This window comes from Ochotona princeps, chromosome 5 (genome assembly GCF_030435755.1).
Source record: "Ochotona princeps isolate mOchPri1 chromosome 5, mOchPri1.hap1, whole genome shotgun sequence".
In the NCBI taxonomy this organism is placed as follows: domain Eukaryota; kingdom Metazoa; phylum Chordata; class Mammalia; order Lagomorpha; family Ochotonidae; genus Ochotona; species Ochotona princeps.
In genome coordinates, this window is record NC_080836.1 from 39,696,351 (window position 1) to 39,720,005 (window position 23,655).

The 23,655-nt window shown below is 40.7% G+C and overlaps 1 protein-coding gene across 1 annotated transcript in view; it reads left to right on the forward strand.

Annotated features, from left to right (window-relative positions):
* The window catches only part of UPP2 (uridine phosphorylase 2), a 51,947-nt gene that overhangs the window by 14,659 nt on the left and 13,633 nt on the right, over positions 1–23,655 (forward strand). Inside the window, 5 exon segments of the mRNA XM_058664232.1 lie at positions 1,423–1,537; positions 5,588–5,631; positions 5,634–5,675; positions 5,678–5,791; positions 8,244–8,378. Coding sequence (XP_058520215.1) covers positions 1,423–1,537; positions 5,588–5,631; positions 5,634–5,675; positions 5,678–5,791; positions 8,244–8,378 — 450 coding nt within the window.

Here is a 23,655-nt window from a genome sequence, read left to right on the forward strand (position 1 = left end):
CTACAGGGTCTTCAGGCTTTGGGCCATCCTCAACTGCTTTCCCAGGCCACAAGCAGGGAACTGGATGGGAAGTGGGTCTGCTGGGATTAGAAATGGTGTTCATATGGGATCCCAGCACGTGTAAGGTGAGGACTTTAGCTGCTAGGCTACTGCTCAGGGCCCACCAAGTGGTTTTGATAGTTCTGAAATGCTATCAATCTCACTGATCCAAGGGTGAGGAGCCCCTTCTATTGTCCATTGGTTGACATAATTGACCTTAGAGTCTCCAAGCAACCAGATATTTGTTATTGTTTGGTTGCCCAATTTGTTCTGCTCTCCTTCCTCTGCTATGGTACCAAATGTCCTTTTCAGGCCCCAGTGGGCTGCCATAGCCTTCATGTGCATTGGGGCACTCTGTTCACTGCTCCATCTTTTCCACTGAGGAGGCCCAGCTCTGACACACGCCCTTCACTGTCAGACCACCAATCATGGACGTGAGACTCCAGGCCCACAAAACCCCCACCTATTCCATATCTAGACCCCTACAAGCCCAAATACCAAGTTTCCACAATAGTGTCCCCAGGCAGCCAGTGAGCTTTGCCTGGCACCATTGGCACCCTGGACTGTCTGATACAGGCCCTGCGGTACCACCTCCCTACCTGCCTCCCCTCACCCCACTGCCATGCACCCAGGGCTCATGGACCCAGCTTTCACCACGAAGGTGGGGCCAAGGACCCAGGTCAGGTGACCCATGCCCCATCTGAACCCCGCACCCAGGGCTCACAGACCCCGATGTCACTGTTTTAGTTGCTAAAGAAGATCCAGACTACTGTCTTGATCTGTAGCAACCAAACGTCACCTACACACTCTATAAGCTTTCCCTTACTAGATGAAGACTTAATCCAAATTCTACCCTAGTGCCTTTTGAAATGCACACAAAATTAGCAGCAAACGAACAGGTCAAAGAGACCTGTTCTTTGCTTCACAGAGCAAAGAATTGAATTTATTGTTCAATTCTTTGGAGGAAAAGGAATGGTGAAATTGCAATCAGATTATATATTTCCTTGAATAGTTAATCTTGCAAAAAGCAATTTTTCAAAAGTTCATTGCCAAAATCCCAGCAGGGAGATGAAAAATAGCACTGCCCTGGCACATCTGTAAACATCGCCACCCCCACCTTCTGCTCTTGATGATGAGGGCTGAGCTCAGTTTGACTGGCAGCAAGATGCCAATTTTTCGATTCTCACAGATGGACACATCCATCAGCATGTTGTGTCAGCATCACTTAGAGATGACTTACATTTTCCTCAGCATTGGCAAAGTCATAATGATTATGCAAATTTGTCCAAGGGCTGTTAACTTGTAATGAAGGAAGAAAATATGTTCTTTCCATGTATCAGTTTGTAAGATGTATAATGACTTTTTCTTTTCTCTCTGCGGCATGGCATGGGCATCCCTCTATTTCCATTATGCTTTATGAACTCATCAAACTACTACACCATGCATGGTGCTGTGATGTTACCATCATTAGAATCGGTATCTCAGAGGGAATAGGTGAGTTATATTGACTTCTATGATTAAAACTGAGTGGTTCTGATGCACATATTGTGTTCATTCAAAATACATCATCATACTCAGAAGAAACCCAGATGGGTTAGAACAAGTCAGGAGGCAGCTTAGATTTTAAGAAAATCTATTTATATTGATTCGCTTTAACTTGATTTATTCTCATGAAAGTCCAAGTGGAGAGACCCAACTGTTCAGATGATCTTGGGTATTCACAAAAAGGTTAGAGTCTCTTGAGAATTGATGTTTTGAGGGTAATAACTCTCTTTAAGGCCTAAGAATAGTAGGGTGACAGAAACAAGTGTATGCTGGGTCCGGTGCAATAGCCTAGCAGCTGAAGTCCTTGCCTTGAATGCACTGGGATCACATATGGGCGTCAGTTTTAATCCCAGTGGACCTGCTTGTGGCCTGGGAGGGCAGTCGAGGACAACCCAAAGCCTTGGGACCCTCTGCCTATGTGGGAGATCCATAAGAGACTCCTGGCTTTTGGGTTCAGATTGGCTCAGCTCCAGCCATTGCAGCCGCTTGGGGAGAGAATTAGTGGATGGTAGATCTTCCTCTTGTCTTGCCTCTGACTGTCCAATAAAAAATAAATCTTAAAGAAAAAAAAAGAAACAAATGTGTGCTACTGGAGAAAGAAAAGCATGGATATGCCTATTTTATCTGTTAAGTAAGCAGATCTTGCAGCTGATAGGAAAACATTGCTTTTACTTCCTCCCAGTTCTCTTAGGAAAACTACTATTAATGCTTCTGAGGTACTATTTCCATGTTCTTGGTTCTATCTCTTCCTCATTAATGCACCAGAAAGAGACCAAAATAGGCTTTTTGAGAAGGACCTAATAATACTTCCTTGCATTTTCTCAGAGCCTCCTCATCTCACTGTTTGATGGGTCAAGCAGATGTAGAGAGGGCCTTGTTTCTGCTTCTGATCTGTGATAAAGTTTTGAGCAAAACTGCTTCTACAACCTTTTTTTTTTTTTTTTTAGAGAGATGACCTTATCTGGAGGTCATTTTACCATGCTATTAGTAATATACAGGACATTGTAACTGGAAGCTTTACTTGGCAGAGTGACAGGGCTGGATTGGCATTATAAGATGGGCTGCTATCTTAGAAGAGAAATGGTGTTAGAATTGCACAATTTTGGAGCAATGTAGAACCTTAGAAATCCTCAAAGGACAAAAATGAGAGATATGAGAAGACCAGGTCATCCATCAGAAGAATCAGAGATATTTGAAAGATTGTGGACTCTTATTTGTGTTTAGGATTGAAGTTTCATGGGAGAAAGGAAGATGTAAAGAAAATATTGGCATCCTTCTATCTAAAAATATCCCCAGACAATCAGTGGTAGGAACAAACTGAAGATAGATGGATATGGTATTGAGGATGTTCATAGTCCTTAAGCTATGGGACACAAGGATCTGTCTCCATTGGACTCACACTTATGCACTGCATTACCTTGACAGCTGTGTTTGCCACTTGACATTACGAGTACAGAACCTGCACAAAGCTTTTTGTCTACCGTCCAGCTCCTCCTCATGGCTTTTGGCTTCATGGAAGTCTTATACATACAGCACATAGGCAGCACCCGAATCACAGTTGGGGTCCAGGGATGGTGGCAGATGATTAGGCCATTGTGCTGGTGTGAACACTTTCATTTTGAAATTTTTTCTTCATTAGTAAGTCCTAATTTGCTGGTCAACAATATTTGCATTATTTGAAGTGGCATTTCATTTGGGGATAAAAAGATAGTTAAAATCTTTGCTAACACTGTTACTCCTTAAGTGAACCAAGGCATCTTGATTAAGGCAAAATAACTGATTACATACTTTGCCCTTTGAGAGACTGCATGACATAAGTTCTCTAGTAGATCCAAATGGTAGGCTAACATGTGAATAGTATTACTTTTGACTCATATTTTCAGTTTCCTATTCAATCACTTTCCTACTCCTTATGACATTGTATAATTCAAGGAGTCATCTATTTAACTTATTTTAAAAGTACTTGAACAATTAAGGCTCTATTCTCAGAGGCCCTTGTTGGTCTCTGGCTGGGTCTTTTAATGCCATCTGTAATTAGCTCTATTTCAAAGAATATCAGAATGTGTAGCACCCAGAAGGATAAAGCTATGCATTAAAGCAGGGGCTGACAGACATTTCTTATGAAAGTATTAATGGTAAATATTTTAGCCTTTGCAGAACATGTGATTTCTGCTAGAGCATACTACTCCTGCCACTGCAGCTTAAAATCAGCAATAAGTAGTTTATAAATGAATGAGTGGCAGTGATTCAATACAACTTTATTTACCAATGTAGAAGGTGTTTGATTTGCAGACTATGATTGGTAATCCTGTCCACTCTGGCATCCCTATGGAATCATTCACTCATTCAACAACTTCGTCACTGAGTACTGATAATGTGACAGGCACAGTGCTAGACCAGGAGGACAGTAGTGAGCAGCCTTTGTTCTTTTCTTATGTTCTATCCAATAGATAAAAGCCATGTAAAAGGCATGGTGAGTATTAGGATGGAAACAGTCCATGTAAAAGCCATGGTATTAGGATGGAGACATTCTGAGGCACTGTTTGGATTCATTTGCTTATTCCACCTCTAAACAGAAGTCAGAATGGAACAAAATTTGGGTCAAACCTAGGCATGGGAAATATAATGCAATACATGCTTGATTTAGGGGGTTCCCATTTTATAGAATTAAGACCTTTTTTCTTTTAAAGATTTATTCATTTTATTACAGCCAGATATACACAGAGGAGGAGAGACAGAGAGGAAGATCTTCCGTCCGATGATTCACTCCCCAAGTGAGCCGCAACGGGCTGATGCGCGCCGATCCGAAGCCGGGAAACTGGAACCTCTTCCGGGTCTCCCACGCGGGTGCAGGGTCCCAATGCATTGGGCCGTCCTCAGCTGCTTTCCCAGGCCACAAGCAGGGAGCTGGATGGGAAGTGGAGCTGCTGGGATTAGAACCGGCGCCCATATGGGATCCCGGGGCTTTCAAGGCGAGGACTTTAGCTGCTAGGCCACGCCGCCGGGCCCGGAATTAAGACCTTTTAAAGGAAGTGGTTTGAGGTTGGCATTGTGGTCCAGTGGATTAAGTCACTGCCTATGACAGTGCATCCCATGTGAGCACAGGTTCAGTTCCCAGCTGCTTTACTTCCAGCTCAGCATTCTGTTAATGTATCAGGAGAGCAGTGGAAGATGGTTCAGTTGCTTGGTTCTCTGCCACTCTGTGAGGTACTCAGAGTTCCAAGCTTTAAGCTTCATCCTAGACTGGCTATAGCCATTGGAGAGTGCACCAACAGATCCAAGATCTCTCACTTTCTCTTTCTCTAACCGCCTTTTGGATGAATAAGCAAATCTTCAAACAAAACAAAAAAGTGACTTTTGCTGACACCTGAAGAATGAGTTGGTGTTAGTCTCCTGAAAAAGCACTGGGGAGGATGAGATAGCATTCCAGACATGGAGAAAAACAATTTGCAGAAAATAGATTCTCCATTAAACCCGAGTTCCCCAAGCAGACCAGACTGCATAGCAACAGAAGGTCAGCCAAGAGAATTTATCTGGCGTCAGGGGGCAGAAGGAGAGAATGTGATGAGAATCTGAAGGAAGAGAGGATCGAGATGCAAGGAAATTATAGTAATCAAGGAGTTGCAGAGAAGATTAAATATCAAGTAGTCACATCACTTTATGAAAGCTACTTGCTGGCAGACTCATTTGGTTTATTCCTGACCTAATTTATTCAAATTTGAGCCCGAAGGCTGGTACTAATTTACATGTCCAAGAGTCATGTTTGGCTTGAAATCTAAACCCTGTCACTTTGTAAATTTGAATCTGGAAAGACAGTAAATGTAAATGCCTGTTCTGAATGTTAGTTAATTGGATTTGGGAAAGAAAATAATTTTAAAGACATAACTAGGAGAAATCATTAGCAGCCAATATTAATTAATGTTGGCTGAATATATTGCATATCATGGCAAAAGTATATTTTAAACAACTCTCTATAGTCACTTGTTTATTCCAACATTGCAAGGATTATGCCAGGCTCTGTTGTGATAACAGACACTGCTGTGGACTCCTCTTTAAGCCCTGATTTGAACAGATAGTTTTGGACAAGATCATCATCATACTGAACTCGACAAAGAGCTAGTTGAAGAGCTATTCAACTGTAGCAAAGAGACTCCCGACTTCCCAACCCTCACTGGGCACACAATGTGCACCTATGATTTTTATGAAGGTGAGAATGATTTATAAACTCTGGAGAAAAATGCCACCAACTCTTTGTTATTCAAACCTATAATTTCTTTGAAAACTCCACTTTAGAAAATGAATAGTTGTGGATGAAAGAAGGAATTGCAATAGCCTTTTTATTTTTCTGAAGTATAGGGACATTAGGAGCTAATAGGCAGCACAGAAATACCCAGAAAGAATGTATCTTGAGAGTGTCCTTAATCCTTTGATAACAAATGGAATACTAAAAATGCAATAAGTGATGTTCAAAATCGTATCTCTTCTTGTGCCTTTAGCTTAAATTGGTTGCAACCCTGTTTCAGTCATTCACTTTTACCTCAAAGGGGATTTGGCACACAGGGAAGAGTGGGGATAATGAAATTGGGAGAAATGTTGGAGGAAGAAGGTCCACAAGGAAAAGGTTGTCTCCAAATAATGTTTTTATCCTTGAGGCATAAGCAAAGGGTCCCTAAGCGAAATTTGAAGAGGTGCTGAGTGTGACTTTTCAGTAGCAGCTTTTGCTAGCAAGGGGCCAAGCAAAGAAACAAGACAAAAGCCTTCATGGCTCAGCCTTGCCCTCCTTCAGGGATGACACCATGCTTTGAAAGTTCTGCTGGAGATTGTGGGGCGCAGCCGTGTGGACACCAACATCCAGCGTTTCATTTCTTTCTCCTTTGATCAAGTGTTATATTGGCTTTTCAAAAATTACATACAGAGTCAGGTTTTTTTATTTATTACTTTATTGTCTATTTAAAGTGATCAGATTTTATACAGTTTATCATATAGATTTAGGAACATAGTAATACCTCCCTCCCCACTCTCCCTCATTCCCGCCCTCACTACCAACGTTCCTCCTTCCTCATCAATTTTGGTTTTTTTCTAATTTTCACAGTGTCTTATTTTCATTTTACTTCGTCATCATGGGCTTATCATTACATTAGGTAAAGATATCAACCCATGTAAGCAGGAAAAGGAAAAGAAGGTATTTCTTAGCAGTATAAAGACTATGAACAATAATCAAATACTAGGATGTCGATCTCAGTAACTTATATTTTGTTGTGTTCTGTGTATTAGTTACCACAGATCAGGAAAACATATGATATTTATCTTTTTGGGACTGGCTTGTTTCACTAAGCATACTGGCTTCCAATTGGATAGTTGCAAAAGACAGAGATAGTTTTCAAGATGTGTGCATTTTACTTCAGGTTAGGTAAGATACTTTTACTACATACTTATTGTAAGAAAAGAGGGGTGTGAGTCTTTAAGGTCACTCTCTTACAGGTCACTGACTCACGTCCCTTCTGCAAGGCCACCTATCCATGTATTTAAGCCAGAGCTTGTGAAAGGCAGAGATAGAGTTAGTATTTTCGTCATGCTGCACAGTATTTCCTAAAGTGTGAATGATTTTGCCACCATTTATGATTTTTGGAGATGCCATATGAAAATTTACTTTTTTGTTGCTTTTGGAATAATGCCACATAAAGATTTATATCCGAAAGCAACAAAAAAGTAAATTTAATGTATGCATGGCAGTCCCAGCAAGTCTTGGTCAGAGCCCCAACTGCTGAAGTTGGGGTGAAACTGCTCGTTTGAGACATGGCAACCCCTGCTTGTCTTCTGGAATGGCTGACACTGATCAGCTTAAATAACCCTTGGCAGGCATCTCTAAAGAGAAGAGGGGACAAGCAGAGCAGGGACTGCTGAAAAACAAGAAGCACGAAAGATACAGGAGCCAGGGTGTGGGCAAAATGGACTCTGTCACTAGTAGATGAGACAGTGCTATTATCTTACGTGCTTATCTGGACTTTTCTTGGCATAAGAAGGAGAGAAGAGGTCTTCTTCAAGTACTTACAAGGTGCAAGAAGAGTAACAGCATTGGACTTTCCTGTATCTCTTCTGTCTCCACTAATTAATACAGGTGAAATTAAAACACAGAAGTGACAGAACACTGCGAGTGATCATGAAAACAGGGTATGGACACAGAGGACTGGAGGCAGTAATACAGATACCACTGTCCTAAGGAGCATAAAAGCAGCTGCAGAGTCCAGGTCACTCTCTCTACTCTCTACCTGCTAAAGAGCATCACTGAGGCCTGATCCATCTTCTTCCCTAGCGTGTAACTCGAGGCTCAGCCACAGGTGCTGGAGCAACTCCAAAGTGCAGCACTGTCAATGACTTTCTATCCAATTCATGATGTCTCTTGCACAATTCTGGTTGCTGTAGCAAGTCAGTGGCTACTGACCTCAGGTCTGGAACCCTCAGCCATGCACACTCCTCCCATACACATGCATTTCTCAAGCTCTTTGATTGGAAATTTCAGGCAGTGGGTTCACCTTGTCTCAGGAGTAGCTCAAGGGCCAAAAACAGTGGAGAGCAGAATGGTCCTCAACAAGCCTACTGATGAGTGCCACTGCCGGTATAGTGAGCAGCAGGTTACTAATTATTCTCCTCCCTTTCAGGTCAAGGACGACTGTGTTCCTTCTCCAGAGAAAATAAGTTAGACTACTTGAAGAGAACCTATAAAGCTGGCGTTAGGAACACTGAAATGGAATCTACAGTGTTTGCAGCCATGTGTGGCCTCTGTGGGCTGAAAGGTAAGCTTTTCATGAATGTCTAGGCTCACATTCTCCTTCCTGTAGCAATTTTCACTCTTCATGAGGAGGAGAAAGCATTCAGCTACTTATTGCTTTGGGTAGATTGCATGTCTTATAATTGTCCATAATATGCCTTCCTTATCTCATCATGTCTTATGAGTGGACAAGCTACTTTTCCAATTATGCAAATGAGTATCAAATCAAGGGTCAAAATCAAGTTGCCAAATCTCACTGCCCGATTGTTGATACAGCTAGAAACCAGCAACATCTTCAGTTTCCTTCATGCTGGTAGTGGCTGTTATTTTCTATTATAATCAAATTTATTCAGACAGGATGCAAATAAGACATTGTTAAACTAGTCCATCAATCATCACTTTAAACAGTGTGTTCAAGGGAGGTTCAGAGCAGGAGATGCTTTGTGGAAAAAAGCCATGTGAATATCTGTGCAAGTGCAGTCTGGTAGAGCAAAAGCAAAGGTCACAAGGCTAGAGCATACAGGTCTGTGTGGAGCAAGGGAGAGGTGATGCATGCACCAGGAGGAGAGGGCAATAGAGGAAAGGGTAGAGGGGTGGAAAAGGTGCAGGTTGTGTGGGTCGTTGTGAGAATAACAACATGTGCCTTTTATCCTGAGGGAAACAGGTAGTCATTGCAGGGCTCCGGACAGAGAAGTGACCAGATTTGACCTGCACTTTCCAGAGTCATTCTGGTGCTGAATTGGGTCAAGAGAAGAAGCAGGAAGTGAAATGGGAAAGCTAATACAGCAGACTGGTGGAAGATGATGGGCTTTGGTGATCTCAGTTGAGACAGCGAGATGTAAGCAGATGCTGGGAACATAATTTTTAATGCTTAAAATAGACTTGTAAGGCAGAGCAAAGCACAGACACACACACTCACAGAGAGGGAGAGAGGGAGATAGATCTTCCATCCACTGTTTCACTCAGATGCTGGTAATAACTGAGACTGGACAGGTTTGAAGTCAGGAACCAAGAGCACAATCTGGTTTACCCAACTAGAAGCAGAGACCCAAGTACCTGAACCAGCATCTGCTGAATCCAGGGTGCATGGTAACAGGAAACTGGGTTGTAAGTGGAGTCAGGACTCAATCCCAGGCACTCTAATACATGATGTGGGTGGGTCAAGTGGGTCTTAACCTGTTGTACCACAATAGCTGCCATAGATTTTGGAAACATTTAAAATGATAAATTCAGTGGCATTGATTGATAATTTGATGCAATTTATGAGAGAAAGGCAAGAGGTAAAAATGACCCCCTATGTTTCTGGCCTGCCTGAAGGATTAGGCTCCCATAATTAAGATGAGGAAGATTTAGGTGAGGTTGAGAATATAATAGAGCTAAAGGGGGAAAAGCAACTGGGTCGATCTATGCATCTTAAGTGTAAATGAGAAATTTGAAGTGGAGAAGTAAAATTGCAAACTGACAGCTTGTAGATGGCATTTAAAACCATGCACAGATGCAGAGAAGGAATGTGCACACAGCTGAGAAGAGGTCTCTGGCTAAAGCTTAGACATTAACGGAGAAAAGGGAGACAGCAGGGCAAGTCAGTAAAACTGGCTCTGGGGGAAGGCAGTGTGCTGGCACTGAGCAGAGAAAGCTTCCAACAGGAATTACACTATGATAACACTTCATTTGACCACAAACAGCATCCAAGTGCCAATATAAATTCTTATAGACTCTCAATTTTAATGTATTACAAACAAATGTGTTTAAGTGTTAGAGGACGGTCCGGCACGGTGGCCTAGTGGCTAGAGTTCTTGCCTTGAATGCGCTGGGATCCCATATGGTCACCGGTTCTAATCCTGGCAGTCCCACTTCCCATCCAACTCCCTGCTTGTGGCCTGGCAAGGCAGTCAAGGACGGCCCAAAGCCTTGGGAACCTGCACCTGCGTGGGAGACTCGGAAGAGCTCCTGGCTCCTGGCTTCAGATCGGCGCAGTATTGGCTGTTGCGGTCACTTGGGGAGTGAATCATTGGATGGAAGATCTTTCTCTCTGTCTCTCCTTCTCTCTGTGTATCTGACTTTCCAATAAAAATAAATAAATCTTTTAAAAAAAGAAGTGTTAGGCAGTGGGAAATCTTGGCCTAATGCATTTTAGCCCCTGACTTGACTGCAAGTTCCCTCTTCCTTACTTTCCTTTTGTTAAGATGCCCCCAGGGGAGCTTAGGTGTTGCTTGAACATTGGGATAATACTGGGAGGGACTAAGCCGACTATAAAAGATGCAGGATACTTGGAATAAATTTGGCATTCTTTGTACAAAAAAAAAAGTGTTAGAGGAAACCTACAGCTCATAGGAAAAGAATTGTTGTGGAACTATTATCCTTACCACTCTCTTCTCAGAATGCACTAACTAGCATGCAAATTCTTATAAACTGTCACATGGAGCAAATGGCTGCTCGGCCTCTTTAGGAGGTCATCATTAAAATTCCGTTACACTAACAACAGCACACCTGCCTTTCTTTCTCCAAGTCAGTGAGCATAGGGCAGCCTGGCCTTGCCTGTGCAGCAGTGCAGTGAGCATGCACAGCTTGCAGGGACACACAGATTCAAATACATCTGCTCCCAGAAATCCTGCCTCCTGTTTCTTTTTTAGAGATCACTTGAGGGTCTGCCTATTTCCAAATAGCCATCTATTGGTCAGCCATTCAGTTAAACATAGAGTGCTGTTGCCAACACACTGTCCTAAAGTAAGTGTGGGGGTGATGCTGTTAATTCTTTCTTAAAGAGCAACCCTTGGCAGCCAAGAATTCTAGGCTTGTGAACCTTGGACCCGAGTCTTTGTCTCTAGGATGTCAAAGAAACCTGAGAGAAGTTATTCAGCTTTGAGAGCTTTTCTGTCCTTGCTGAAAATTTTTGTGACTTTGTTAACTCTGTCACCTGCAGATGACCCTTCTGGATGCTTTCTTTGGTCCTTTTCTGTAGTTCCTACCTCCTGCTGTCTTTTTTGTTGTTGTACTACCACTGAGACTGTGGGTGGCTGATTTCAGCCTGCAAATAGCTCATTCCCAGGCCTCGTCCTCTCCCAAACCTGCTGCAGCCTTTTTGTTGAACAGCCTCCTTCTGAGGTGCCCACATATGCACCTCAGAGATTTCAGTATTTCTTTGAATTATTACTGTCTGAATTTTGCTATAGTGACAGGAGCTCTTAATATCCTCCAGACACCATTATTTGAAAAGACAGATTTCTGATAAGTTGCCCTCTGAAAGCTCAGCCAGCCCATACATACATAGGGTGCCACTGTGTTCCTATCTCTCAGTAAGCATTTGATCCTGGTGGCCATTTACATTCCCTTTGTGAAAAATCTCTATTTAGATTCTCTGTCTGTCTTGTTTTACCTGGATTTTGTTGTTGTTGAGATATTTGAGTTTCTTAATCTTTTGTCAAATAAATTGTTTATAAATGTTTCCTCCTGTTCTGTTGGCTGTTTCTTTATTCTGCTGACTTGATTGTGCAGAAGTTTCCTACCTTGGTATAACTGCACTTGCCTATTTTTATTTCATTGACTGTGCTTTTGGAGTTTCATGCAGTAAGTTGTAACACATGCCCATTTGTTTAGAGAGACAAAGGGAAAGGCAGATAGACAAAATGACAAACATTGATTGAAAAAGTTTCCATACACTGGCTCACTGCCCACATATCCAATCCAGGTGCAATAGGTAGCAGGAACTCAACTACCCGCAACATCATGCTTGTCTTTCATGTGCTTAGCAAGAAGTTGGAATCAGGATCAAGAACCATGAAACAAATCTAAGCATTTAATATGGAAGCCAGCACCTTAACAAATGCCTGATCCACTGTGTTTAGTGGCGAAACGAGCCATCACTTGCCACCTCTAAGGGGGTGCATTTGCAGGAAGTTCAAATTGGAAGTGAAGCTGGGACACAAACTGACACTCCAATATGGGATGTGAGTACCCTAACTGGTGTCTTAGCCATTATGTCAAATCCTACCCTACCCCTGCTTCTTTTTCTTTTTGATTTTTTTGACTTTTTTTCTTTTATTTATTTATTTTTACATTTTATTATTATTATCATTTTATGATACACTTCCATAGGCTGCTGGCATTTCCCTTATCCCCTCTCCAATTCCCTCCCCCCCAACCTAGTTCCTCTATATCATTACTAACATATAGTTCTTCATACACAATCATATGTCCATTATTGCGGGCATGGACAATGGCAGAGAATCCAGCATCCTATTGTCAAGATATAGTGAACAGTTTCATTGTAAGTCCATCTTTGTCTGGAAGTAGAAATGCATACTACATTGTATCCTCATGTCTGGATATGTTAGTCTCCATTTCACAGCTAGTGTACATCCCCTTAAATGAAAAGTCATAATACAAAATCAATAATAGAAAGAAAAATAGAAATTTACAATGCCATGAAGTTAAATGACATGTTACTAGATATGACAGTCTCCATTACACAGATACTATACATCCCCTTAAATGAAAAGCCACAAAACAAAATCAACATCAGGGAGAAAAAAGAAATTAACAACACCATGAAGTTAAATAACATGCTACTAAATGACTAACATGTAGCTGAAGAAATGAAAATCAAGAACCGTCTTGAAGAAAATGATGCTACTGCATGATCTATGAGTCATTGAATCATTTAATGAGAAGAAAGTATTTTGAAGAGATGAAACTAACAGAAAACAAAAAAAAAACCCATGTGATATAGTTTCCACTGATTTTGTTGGTGAAATGTGTCTCTTCTAGACAATAAATAGATGTTGTTTTATTTTTTAATCCAGTCTACTAATCTATGATCTTTGATTGAGTTTAAGCCATTTCCATTCAGAGTTTAATATACATGGATGATACTTTGGTCCTGTCATTTTAGGAATGGGTTGTTCCTTGATTTAGTCTTCTGTTGTTATTTTACTGGGATGTTCTTCCCATTTGCCTTTGGTTTTGGTAGATGCTACTCCTCTTCTCTGTCAAGAGAACATCTTGAAGTATCATTTGTAGGGCAGGTTTGGAAGAGGCAAATTCTTTTAACTTTTGTTTACTGTGGAAGAATTTGATTTCATTTTCAAAGACAAAAGAAAGCTTTGCTGGATATGTTATCCTAGGCTGACAATTTTTTTCTTTTAGAATCTGGAATATATCACTCCATTCTCTTCTTGCCTGTGGAGTTTCCAGTGAGAGATCTCCTGTGAGTTTAATTGGCATTCCTTTATATGTCAATTGATTTTTTTCACATGCACATTTAAGGATCTTTTCCTTATGTTCGATTGAAGAGAACTTGAAGATAATGTGTCTTGGTGAAGATCGCTTTTGATCAAGCCTGTTGGGAGTTCTGTGCCCCTCCTGGATCTTCTTTCCCAATTCTTTCTCTAGATGAGGGAAATTTTCCTTTATTATTTCATTAAATACACTTGCAAACTCAACTTCTCTTTCTGCACCCTCTGAGACTCCCATAGCTCTTATATTTGGCCTCTTAATAGTGTCTTTCAATTCTTGAATACTTTTTTGGCCTAATGCAGCTCTGCTTCCAGCTTTTTGTTTGCTTCCCCCAATGACAGGAAATGTCTTCCAATTCTGAGATTCTTTCTTCTGCTTGCTTCATTCCATTTTGGAGACTCTCCATTGTAGTTTTAATTTGCTCTACTGTGTTCTTAATTTATGATATATCAGCCTTGATTAGCTTTATTGCTTCCTTAAATTCTTTGAACTCTTGTATGTGTTTCTCATTTTTGATCAGAAGCTTTAAAATGAGCTTTTTGAATTCTGTATGCCCCATTTTCTCGATGTCTTCCTCAGTGAACTCTGAGGTTGGCATAGGGTTTTGCTCCTTTGCAGGGGAGTTTTTGGTAATATTCATTGTGCTTTTGTTTTTTCTTTTGCTCTTGGTCATTGCACTTCTGGTTAGCAGAGTCTTCTCCTTGGGGCAGGTTCCTAAGCTGTGTCACCCACAGGTCTACAGTTCAATTTTACTTATTGCAGTTGGTACACAACTTTTTGCTTGCAGCCACTTGTGCCACAACCTCCAGCGAGTTCCAGGTCTGGGTTCTTACGTCAGATTTCCACTGTGGTCTCCACAACCCTGGCTCCTAGCTCACCACTCTCTACCTCCTGTGATGCTGTGCTGAGGCTGCACCATTGTCTCTGCAACCTTTCTCCCACTTCCGGTTGGAGCAGGTCCCAGGATTAGAGAGACACCAGGTGTCCTATATAGTTAGGTTGTTGGTGGCGCTGATCTTGCCAGAACCTGTTGGACGTTAGGTCTGGGTGCCACACGGACCTATTTTGACCCGTACAATGCCACAGTCGGTATTAATTTTCTGCGGGATCAGTGCAATCCACGGAACTCAGTGAGTTCTCGTGAGCTCAGCACATGTACAGTTCACTGTTTTCCCCTCCTAAAGCATTTGCCACAGTGTACAAAATGGCACCTGAAGTACCACTACTAGAGTTCTTGATCTGCTGGCCACCAGGTTTTAGGGCTACCCAGACCTGTCTTGGGTGGAACCTGTAGAATGCCACGTTGCTGCAGTTCACTGTGTCAGAAATGAGTTCACTCCCAGCTCAGCATATGCTCAGTCCTTTCCCTTGCCTTTACCTCCTTATGCAAAATGGTGCCCAATTTGGCTCTAGTGGGCTGACTGGGCTGTGAAAACCACCCTGTTCTCACATTGCCTGTCTGTGATCTGCTGCTCTGTCTCTGCTCCTGGTCAAATCAAACAGACCAGCAAAATGGACAGTTCTTTGTCTGGGTTCAACTCCCAAGCTCCCAGTGAAAGTCCGTTCCCACCTGGTTGCTGGTGGAGTTCAGATCGCTGTTAGCTGAATGCTGTTGGAGTATCAGTCACTGCAACACCACACTGTTGTGTCTGCTGCTTTCCTGTGTCTGTCAGTCTCCAGGTACCCCTCTGCTGCTGTTCTGTCCTCTCCTATTTCCTGGAATATGTCCTCTCTGCTTCATCCTGATTAAATGTTTTTCCGTCTGTTTAAACATGTCCTTACCTTATTCTGCCATCTTTATTCTCTCCCAACCCCTGCTTCTTATTCTTAAACTCATTCACTCACACTTGAATTAGTCTGCATTTTCTTTCTGATCATATTAGATATCTCCTTTTTTGCCTATATATTAGCTTACATATGATTTAATATATACCTTCTAGCACTAATATATTCTTATTTTAATTATGTTATTTTCCATGATATTATTTGATGTATAGGGATTCTCTCCTCCACTGAACACTCTTCCCTCCAAATTCTCCCCCACACCATTTCCCCCAATATTATTATAGCAGTGTAGTCCTTCATCCACAGTCATAAGGCAAACATTCTGCTATATAAGTATATCATGACATTGTAGGCATAGGTAATGGTGGAAAATCTACTATTCTATTATCAAGATACATTTAACAGTTTCATTGGGAGGCCTCCTTTTATTTGGGAGTAGAGATGCATACTGAGCATCTCTTCACTTCCCGATGTGCTGGTCCCCCCATATAGTTCATCAATGATAATATATGTATATACTTGTACACCTATATATCTATTTGTTTTGTATTTTGCATGAAGGTTGCTGAATATCAGAGAGAATTTGTGATATTTGTTCTTTGGAAATTGGCTTCTTTCACTGAGCACAATGGTCTCCAGTTGGGACCATTGTGTTACAAATGGTAAATTTTCATTCTCTTTAATGGTTGAAAGGTATTCCAGAGTAGAGGCACCAATTTCTTTATTCCTCTTTCAACAAGCATCAGAGTTGTTTCTGTGTCTTCAGGATTGTGGATTGTGCTGCAGAGATGCAGGTCACTTTCTCAGGGTTACAGAGTTCACTTCCTTTTGATATATTCCCAGGAATGGGTTAGGTGGGTCAAGTGGTAGATCGAGTTTCAGTTGTCTTAGAACACTCCCCATACTGACTTCATAGTGGCTGCACTAGCCTACATTCCCACCAGCAATGGAATGGAGTATCTTTTTCCCCACATCCATGCCAGCAGGTGTTGTTAGTAGATTTCCGAATACAGGCCAATGTAACTGAAGTTAGGTGGAGCCTCAATGTGTGTTTCATTTGTATTTCCCTGATGGCTAGGGAGCCCGAGCATTTTTCATATGTCTATTAGCCATTTGAATTTGTTCTTTTGAAAAATGCCTGCTCATTTGCTTCACCAATTTCTTGACAGCGTGGCCTGTTTTACTGTTACTGAGTTTTTTTGAAGCTCTTTGTAAATCCTGGGTATTAGTTCTCCATTTGTCGTGTAGTGTGCAAAAATTTTCTCTCATTCTGTTGATTGCTTCTTCATTTTGCTGATCATGTTCTTTGCTGTGCAGAAACTTCTTTGATGTAGTCCTATTTGTTTATTTTGGCTTTGACTACCTGTGCTTTTGGTGACTTTTCTAAGAAGTCTTTATCCATGGCTATAGCATGTAGAGTGCCTTCAATGTTTTTCTCTAATAGTTTGATGGTTTCTGAGTGCAGCTTTAGGCCCTTGATACATTTAGTTTATATTTGGAGGTGGGGGCCATTCTTCTTCTACAGAATAGCATTGATCATTGTCATCTTTCTCCAATAGAGCATAAATACCATAAACCAGGGACGTTGTTTGTTATTGCTACATCCTCAGATGTAATATCTGCTGTATGTGGTGTTCAATTAAGACTGTCTTAATTAATGAATGGCACTAGATTCTCATTATGATGGATGAAAATGACCACAGTAAACTGGATCCATTATTGCCCAATCACACAAGCGATTTGGAATTAACTCAAATACTTAGGAATAATTCCCAACAACCCATATATCAAAGTTTCCCTTTTTTGTAAATTCATACAAATAGATACTTCTTTTTTATATCCCTGGGTTTCTTGATATTTCATAAGTGAGCAGCTTACAGAGTGTGTTCAATGACATCCATAACTTACTGTTGCTCTACTGACCTCATTATCCTGGACAAGAGTCCTAGGAACCCAGTGTGCCTGCAACAAAGATGCAGGAGAAGAAAGCAGTAGGACTCATAAAATCATTATGCATCATAAGGCTGAGCCACCAGGATAAGGTGGACCAGTAGGATGGAAGCACTGTGCAGTGCTGAATGAAGGCATTGACCTCTGATTTTACAGTGCATTCCAATATGCCCTTTTCTTAAGGCAAATTTTATTAAATTTAACCCCCTAGCCCTCTGATTAAAGATGTAAATCCTTTTGTACTGTGAACTCATGATAAATACTTTAATTGTGCCTGCATTTTATAGACAGCACTGTCTCTTGGCTCATGTTTTCATGGCAATAGAAGAAACTGGAAATTTGTCAAAGATTATCTCTTCCATGTCTTTAGTTGTTTGCAACATTCCCAGAGAATTTTCCTTAGAATAAGGGAGGAATTCAGCACTATTTAACAGACACTTGTAACTGAGGACACACAGTCTTCAGACTATTACTTCATTAGAGTCCACTGAAAGGTAATAGAATCTTGAGTTTACATCCAATTTTATGTTTTCTCATTTGTGACAATGAAAAGACACTGGACTCTTGGAACTACGCAGTGATCAAAGATAAAGTAACAACAACAACAAAAGGTATTACAACAAGGATTAAGGATTATATTCAGTTTGGAGCTGGAGAAGTTCACAGTTCTATAATTGAAAGAAAATCAGAATTTTGAAAAATTATTACACAAGGTTACAAGGCAGCAGATTGTAGCTTTCCTTTCCCTGACAAGAGAAAAAAATCCTGTGGCTCTGAGAGCTTAAGCTACTTTTCCACCTTCTGAGAAGTAGCCAGCTGGAATTGGACCCCTGCAGTCTGAGCTGAGGCTGCTTCTCCCACAGAGACACTGGGTTCATGGTGTTTGGAGAGTTCAAATGTGCAATGTTGAAAGTGAGTGCAAATTTTAATATTTTAATTGTGTGAGAAGATAGTGGTGCTGCCTCACCAAGCAAACCCCAACGGCCGAGTATGTGCCAGGAGAGCTAGTGCTGCAGTCAGAGAAAACATTCAGCTGATACTCAGTAGTATGCACAGGCACTGTTTGCCCAGAAAATTAGTCATTGTAGCCAGGAAATACAAGTGGTGACTCATTTACCTACTAGTTTTACAAAGAATATACTAAAAAAAATTACATTTCTTGCCTATGTAAGTTTTTACATTTTTAAATCTCAGTGAAATGCCACAATTTGTTTAATGCATTTTGCTTCTATTCTTCCACCCTCTAGCCTAATAAGCCATTCCACCATCAACATGTCACACACTGATGCACGATTCAGGGATACTGATTTACCTGTTAGTGTAGCTATTTTTTTATTTGATTATTTATTTATCTTGCAAAGGGATCAGAATCAATGTAGTTCATACATACAGTCCTAGAAATATTTCTCTTATTCTTTCCTTATTTCTCCCTTTTTAACTTTGAGATAATATTTTTAACTTATAGCAAAATATTTAATGTTTCACATAATGAAGAGTTCAGCAAATATAAAGTAAAAAATACAGTTTTGTGGGAATATAGGCAAGAACTATAAGTGACTGAGAAGATATCAATTTGGCTCATATGCTATAAATTTTAATATAATTACAGATCATTAAACTATAATAGTGCATCATTTTTAACAATCTCAAAGTTATAAAACAAAGTTTGATATAACTGTATTTGTAGCAACACAAGGATTTCTTTCTTTTTTTAAATTTTCGTTTAGAATATTAGCTCCCACATACAAGTGAGAACATGCATTATTTGCCTGTCTCTGCACAGCTTATTTCACTTAACATAATGTCCTCAAGATCAAAATGATATTATAACTAAATAAAATTCCATTGTATCTGTACATCATATTTTCTTCATCCTTTCCTCTGATGATAACAAACCTTGGTTTATTTCATACTCTATTACAGTTTTGCAAAACATATGGCAAGTCTATTATAGTTTTTGAAAGAAATCTCCTGTGCTTTGGGGATCTGATCTAAGAAGTTATCAACTATGTCAATATCTTGAAGTGTCTTCCCTACTTTTTCTTCTGGCAGCTCCAGAGTCTCAAGTCTTAAGTCTTTGATCCATATTGAAATTGAGTTTTGTATGTGATAAGAAGTAAAATCTAATTTCAGTCTTCTATATGTATACACATGGGTTTGTCAGAATGTTAGTTGAAGACATTCTTTTTCTAATGTGCAGTCTGAGCACTTTTACCAAAAATAAGTTGGGTATATGTACAGATACAAATTTCTGGTCTTTATTCTGCTGCATTGATTTTTATGGCCATCCCATGCTCCCTTAAAAACTACCGCTTCCTAGCGTATGCTCTGAGAGCAGGTGTTATCATGTCTCCAGGTTCATTTCTTTAGCTCAGAATTACTTTACCTACTCTCGGTCTTTGTGGTTCCACGTGGCTTTTAGGATTATTTTATCTCATTCTGCAAAGAATGTTTGATAGAGATTACATTGAATTTGTAGACTGCTTTAGTTAGTATAGGTATTTTAATGATATTATTTGATTCTATGAGCAAAGAATGTCTTGCCTTTTTAAAGTGTGTCCCTAATCATTTCTTTCATCAGTGTTTTAAAGTTATAATTGTAGAGATCTTTCATATGCTGCTGACATTTATACTTAAGTATTGGACCTTTCGTGGCAATACTTATTGGAATTTCTTTTTCTGATGAGTTTGTCATTAGCACATACAAAAGCTACTGGCTTCTGTATGTTTATTTTATAAATTGCAACTTTACTGAATTTTTGATGGAGTGTTTAGATTTTTCCATGAACAAGATGATGTAATCTGGATATGGATATTCTGACATCGTCCTTTTCAGCACTGATACTCTCTATTTTTTTCTCCTCCTTAATTACTCTTGCTAATACTTCAAATACCATATAAGGAAGAGTGCTGAAAGTGGAATACTTGTCTTGTTCTAGAACGAAGGGGAAATGTTTCAGCTTTTCCCTCACTGAGTATGATACTGACTGCTGGCCTATCATAATTGATTTTTCTTTACTTGCAACTTGTTGCTTGTCTGTTACTTTGCTTAGGATCCTCTGCTTGACCTTAACTTTCCACAGTATGCCGTGGAGAAGACTTTTTGTTGTTGATGGTGAGTCTTTCTGGAGTTTTTAGAGCTTTCCATTTCTGGATGTTCATTTCTTTTTAAGATTTGGAAACTTCTGAACTATTTTTTAATTTAATAGATTCCCCAATTTTTTTTTCTACTTTTCTTCACCTTCAGGAAGTCCTAAAAAATAAATATTAGGTAATTTAATGGTATCCTATTTTTTAAAAAAGATGTATTTATTTTTATTACAAAGTCAGATATACAGAGAGAAGGAGGAGAGACAGAGAGGAAGATCTTCCATCTGATGATTCACTCCTCAAGTGACTGCAACGACCGGTGCTGAGCCAATCAGAAGCCAGGAACCAGGAACTTCTCCGGGTCTCCCACACGGGTGCAGGGTACCAAAGCTTTGGGCCGTCCTCGACTGCTTTCCCAGGCCACAAGCAGGGAGCTGGATGGGAAGTGGAACTGCCGGGATTAGAACTGGCACCCATATAGGATCCCGGGGCGTGTTCAAGGCGAGGACTTTAGCCGCTAGGCCACGCCGCCAGGCCCAGGTATCCTAATTTTACATAGGCTTTCTTCATTCTTTTAAATTATTTTCTCCTTTTGTCTTGTTAGGTCATTTCAAAAGTCCTGTCCTCCATGGCAGAAATTTATTTTCTGTGACTTGGTCCATCCTCTTAAGCTTTCACTTGTATTTTTATTTCATTGAAAATTTCATCTCCAAAATTTATTTGGTTTTCTTAATGATCTTTCTTATATCATAGTGAGTGTTTAATTCATGTCACCTATTGTTCTCCTCATTTAAGATATCTAAATTCTCTTGCATCACATTGAGATTCCTTACAATCACTAGTGAGAATTTCTATTTCAGACATTTGATCTATTTCCTTCAGATCAGAGTCCATTTCTGGAGAACAGTATGTTCTTTTGGAGATGTCATATCACTTTGCTTCTTTATGTTTCCTGTATCCCTCCTTAATGCCTGCACCTCTGATGTAATAAACCCTTTCTGAAGAGTAAGTTTTATGTAGTTTAGATGAAATGCAAAGTGTCTTTAGGCTTATTGATTTGGTTTTGATTCTTGCTGAGTCTAGACACAGTTTCTTTTGTTTTAATCAATGTAAGCTGTGTCTATAACACTGCAGCAGTCTGTTGGGTGGTGAATATCAGCTTCTTAGCATGTATGTTTTCAGTTCCCAGAATATTGAGTGTCAGTTACCCAATGGCTTGTGATCTACAGGGCCTTATTCGTGGTATAGAGGAATACAAAGAGACTGTACCTTTGTCCTACTGGCAACTCTGAGTGATGCTAGGGCTTGAAGCACAAATATCTGTGACACTAAGACCGTGTGATGAAGATGGGGCCTTCCCAGGTCCTGCTGAGAGAGTGCCTCTGGTTCTGAGGTTTGTAGCACCAAAAGCCTTAGTCCTTGGACTAGACTATGTAAGCACAAACCTGCTCCATTACTGTCCTATAAGGTGACTGCAGTTATTCAGGGGATTTCACACTAACAAATATGAATCTGGAAAGGTGGAATGCAGGCAGGTTCTTTCATAGGTCCCACCAGATAGATTTCAGGAGGTTTGAGGAAATTCGTACTGATTATTACAGTCCTGGTGTTGCAGGACACAAGAGCATCCATACCCAGATCTCCCAGGGAGGGATACAGGTGTTAGGGACAGTGGCAGTCCCCTGCACCAAGCAGAGTAATGTTGTAGAGCACTCAATATACTCTGAGTGAGTGTGAATACCTTCACAGATTATAGTACTAAATCTCAGGTATGCAAATCATCATTCTCATATGGCAAGCAGGGATGATGCTCGGGTTTGTGCTTAGGGCTCCCAGCACTGCGAGCCAGGAGGTACAGAAGAAATTCCTGAGGTTGAGTTAGGATATTAATGGTCTGCTGCTAGTGCTAGCCCCAAGAAGTTGAGAGGAACCTCCTCTCTCTAGATTAAGTAAAATGCATGACCACAGCTCTGGCACATAACCTAGAACTTCCACAATCTCAAGATACAGGGGATATGCTCTCTGTGTAGTAGCTTGCCCTGATTCTGACTCTGGTTACTTCTTGTAACAGAATGGTTAGGTGCTAGCTGCTGAGTCAAGGTATTGTTGAAACAGGACTCTCTGCCTCACCCAGATGAGAGTGGGGCTTTAAGGGGGGAACAGGAAGGAGAAGGGAGGGAGGCAATGTATCATCCCTCTCTGAAGCAAAGTAGCTACTCAGACATCAGTCATCCTCCAGGGCAGGACTTGAAGTCCATGGCAGACTGTGGACTCCTCCCTGAGGAAAAGCTGCTGGCATTTGCTGGGCAGCAATCAGCTGTGTAGACACAGGGCTGGCTGAAAGCATGACCAGCCACAGGAGCCTTTATAGACCTTTTCCTCACTGTCGCACAGAATCTGTTCTGTCACTGCTTGCTGAATATGTGTCTGCCAGCCAGTCCTGTTGGAACATGGCCCTTCCTCTGTTTTCTATTCCCCATGATTTTCACTATTTGGCCAACTTGGATCTCCTTGTGTGGTTGCTTTACATGTGACCCACCACTGGCCTGCATGACCCGTGTGGGGCTTCTGGATTCCTGTCTGCATCTCCCATGTCATTCCCAGCACAGCAGGCAATCCTTCCTGTGCCTTTTCTCAGTCTGGCTGGGCTTCAGGTGTGCCCAAGCTTGCCGCTGAAGTTCTGAGGGTGAGACCATTGCCCTATCCACAAGACAAGCCAGTGTGAGGCACATGGGCTGGAATCTTAGTTCACTTGGGCATCATCTCTGAGATATGCCCTGCTCATTATTCAGAAAAGGACATCAGGTTCAGGCCTTCCTAAGGATACACACTTAGACTGACAGAGATGGACTGGAACAGAAACATCCTGAATGTTGAACACCACTTCCTCCATTATTTCATCAGGTATAAAAATGTCACATTTTTATCTGTGGAAAGATGATTCGTACTCTGCTCCATTGGAAAAAGCATTAGAGGCAGAATTTCATTAAAGAGGAACACATTATAACATTATATAGGCAACAGCAACAAATAAAGGATAAGAGGCATTTGTTTGAAAGTGGATGGAGATATCTGAAAATTAGAGAAGCTATCCAAGAGTGCAGTACTGGATTTTGAGACCCAGCTCGGGGTTTCGTGGAGGTAAAAATACTTTTAGCTGTGTAGTCTCTTCTTTTTTTAGGTAAACATTTATAGTTTATCATAACTTCATATATATATTTAATTTTATTCAAAATGGTGTA